The 2782-nt window shown below is 41.1% G+C and overlaps 1 protein-coding gene across 1 annotated transcript in view; it reads left to right on the plus strand.

Moving 5' to 3' along the window:
* Positions 1–2438, plus strand: part of XPR1 (xenotropic and polytropic retrovirus receptor 1) — a 183754-nt gene extending 181316 nt beyond the window's left edge. Inside the window, exon 15 of the mRNA XM_045297982.1 lies at positions 1817–2438. Within this exon, the coding sequence (XP_045153917.1) occupies positions 1817–1877 (61 nt within the window). The 3' untranslated portion in view covers positions 1878–2438. The remainder of the gene's footprint in view (positions 1–1816) is intronic.
* The last annotated feature ends 344 nt before the right edge of the window (positions 2439–2782 follow it).

Here is a 2782-nt window from a genome sequence, read left to right on the forward strand (position 1 = left end):
GAAGAGTATAAACAAACAAAAGAGGGGAAAGGAATGACCGGGAAGGTAAGTAGAAAGAGCATCAAAAGAGCATGATTCTAATAAAACCAGGGAAGCCTCTTGAGCAGGGGTCCTCGACCTTCCCAATGCCGCTACCCTTTAATGCAGTTCCTCATGTTGTGACCCTCAACCATTAAATTATTTCTTTGATATTTCATAACTGTAATTTTCTTCTGTTATGAATCGGGTGACCCCTGTTAAAGGGTCGTTCGACCCCCAAAGGGGTTTCGACCCACAGGTTGAAGACCGCTGCCCTTGAGGAAGCTGAGGGATGGTAAACAAAGGATGGGAAGGTCAGCAAAATAAGTATTTACAAAGGGCTAGAAGGGAATGTTGCCGGGGGTTGTGGTTCCTCGAGTTGAAGGGCTCATCCTTGACAGTCACCAGCAGAGGGCAACCTAAACATACGTTATTTCTACTTCAGAACCAGGCAGGCTTTGGGGAAATAGATTTTTATGCCCAATCTCAGATGTTTGGTGGAAAAACACTGGTAAAGTAGATTGCAATCAAAGGAAGATATTTATAACAGTGGACCTGGGTTGTGTGCAAGGGAGAGAGAAGAGAACCTAAAATAAGATCTTAGTTTGAATACTGACTCATTCGACCTTAACACGTTCTTTACCTTTTTGAATGTCAGTTTCCACTCTGCCAAAGGAAAATCATAGCCTATTTCACCAAAACCCTTTTTACCCCATAAGCCTTATAGGCTATAAAATATTTTAACATTGACAATAACAACGACCTCATTTCTCCTCTCCTTTTTCATTCAGAGCAGGAATCTTCTCTACAGCATGCTGAGTAGACAGTCATCATAGTAAAATTCATAAGTATAACAAAGCCCATAATAATATGACAAAATGTAATTTAAGACCATCAACTGATAATCATGATTAATAATGAAACTCATAACTGATTCTATTGTTAGTAGTAGCTAGCTGAAATGTCCTGTAATTTCAGCCAGCGGATACTAGCTGAGCTTTCTGACATAACCTAGAGTGTGTGTCTCTGCTAAATCAGACCTTGGCAGTTGGTTGAAGACGGGCACCTGCCGTGCTTCAGAGTCTGTTCTGCAGCTAGCTGACTCTCCTACTTTCAGGCAGATTTCAGTAGCAGTATTTCTATCATCTTCATAACTCCTTATATTTGTGTAGTGCTCTAGTGATGCTTTTGATACACACTTTTCTCATTTGATATCCAGACCGTACCCATGAGATGAAAGTATTAAGTGAAATGGGTATTATTCCTATTTCATAGGTTAAAACTGGCATGGAAAGCGGTCATAGCTATGCATCATTATAAAACCAAAGTCAGTATGTAAGAGTATCTTACAGATTAACTCATCAACTCATCATTACATATGACCTACAGGCCCTGGTGAGGTGGTAGTTAAGCACTGGACTGCTAGCCAAAAGGCCAGTGGTGTAAAGTCACCAGTGGCTCCTTGGGAGAAGAGACCTGACCATCTGTTCTCAAAGACTACAGCCTAGGCAATCCATGGGACACTTCTCCTCAGACCAACAGGGTCGCTATTGGTCAAATGGACTTGGCTACACACACGTTTGACTTAATTATTGTGGCTCTCAGGTGATTGTAATCTAGTTTCTTAGTGCTTTTCCAGGAATACTTGAAATTGAATCCAAAATTCAGGTAATAATCCATTTATTGAGTACACAGTGCCTATTTACGGTGTATGTTTAATTGAAAATGTACCTAAGATTTTGTATGTTGTGTGTTTTTATTAATTGATTGAATCCTGCCCCCCCCCTTATGCCCCTAGATCCAAGGCCCGTGACACTAAAGTACTGATAGAAGACACAGACGATGAAGCTAACACTTGAGTTCCCAGAAGTCTAGATGAGCATCCTTGGTTTCCTTCTCTTCAGTTCCCTCCTCGACCAACGCACCCTCTAGAACCTTTCCAGCTGGAACAGAAGACGCAGAACACATTTCCCGAGCTCTTCCAGATCGGATCCTATGGACTCCAAACAAGCTCACTGTGTTTCTTTTCTTTCTTCTGGTTTAATTTTAATTTTCTAGTTTTAAAACAAATATTTACTTCATTTTGCCAATCAGAGGACATTTTGAGGAACAAAAACATAGTATCCAATGGATTGTTTACAATCACAAGGACATAGATACCTATCAGGATGAAGAACGGGACACACGGACCTTCTGATGGGACGGTACCGAGTTAGCTCGGCTTCCGGTTGGCCTGGTTTTGACTGGTTAAAACCGGACATTGGTTTTTAAATTTTTTGTCAGTTTATGTGGAGAAATGTTTCCTTTCCTTCATACCCAGCGCAAAGGCACTGGCTGCACTTGCAGGGAAAGTGCAACGTAGGACAGTACCTTCATTCATGAAGCTACTTTTTAATTTGATGTAACTTTTCTTATTTGTGGGAGGGTTGCTGGGTGGGTGGGAAATAGGATGTATTTGTTACATACCGTTTTTCTCATTATTTATGAACCTTAACCATAAGAGAATGAGAGGCGTAACTCCTGTGCAGTGAAGGTGATAACGTGAAGAAGGCAGGGGAATGGTGACGAGTGCTTGAGAGGGCTCAGTCACACAGGAAGTACTTCTTGGATGAAACACCTGGCCACCAATTTGGACTTTTCTTTTTAATTGTAAACCAAAGTTTCTATTGCTGGCTTTTTTAGTTGCTATGGCGTTAAAGTCTTGAGCCTGTCTCTCGTTAACATACACACTTTCACACACTGGTTAAAATTTATGTAAGAGTCC

The sequence above is a fragment of the Echinops telfairi genome, unplaced genomic scaffold, assembly GCF_000313985.2.
Source record: "Echinops telfairi isolate 266 unplaced genomic scaffold, ASM31398v2 ScPeMD7_7424;HRSCAF=8462, whole genome shotgun sequence".
Taxonomy (NCBI): Eukaryota; Metazoa; Chordata; class Mammalia; order Afrosoricida; family Tenrecidae; genus Echinops; species Echinops telfairi.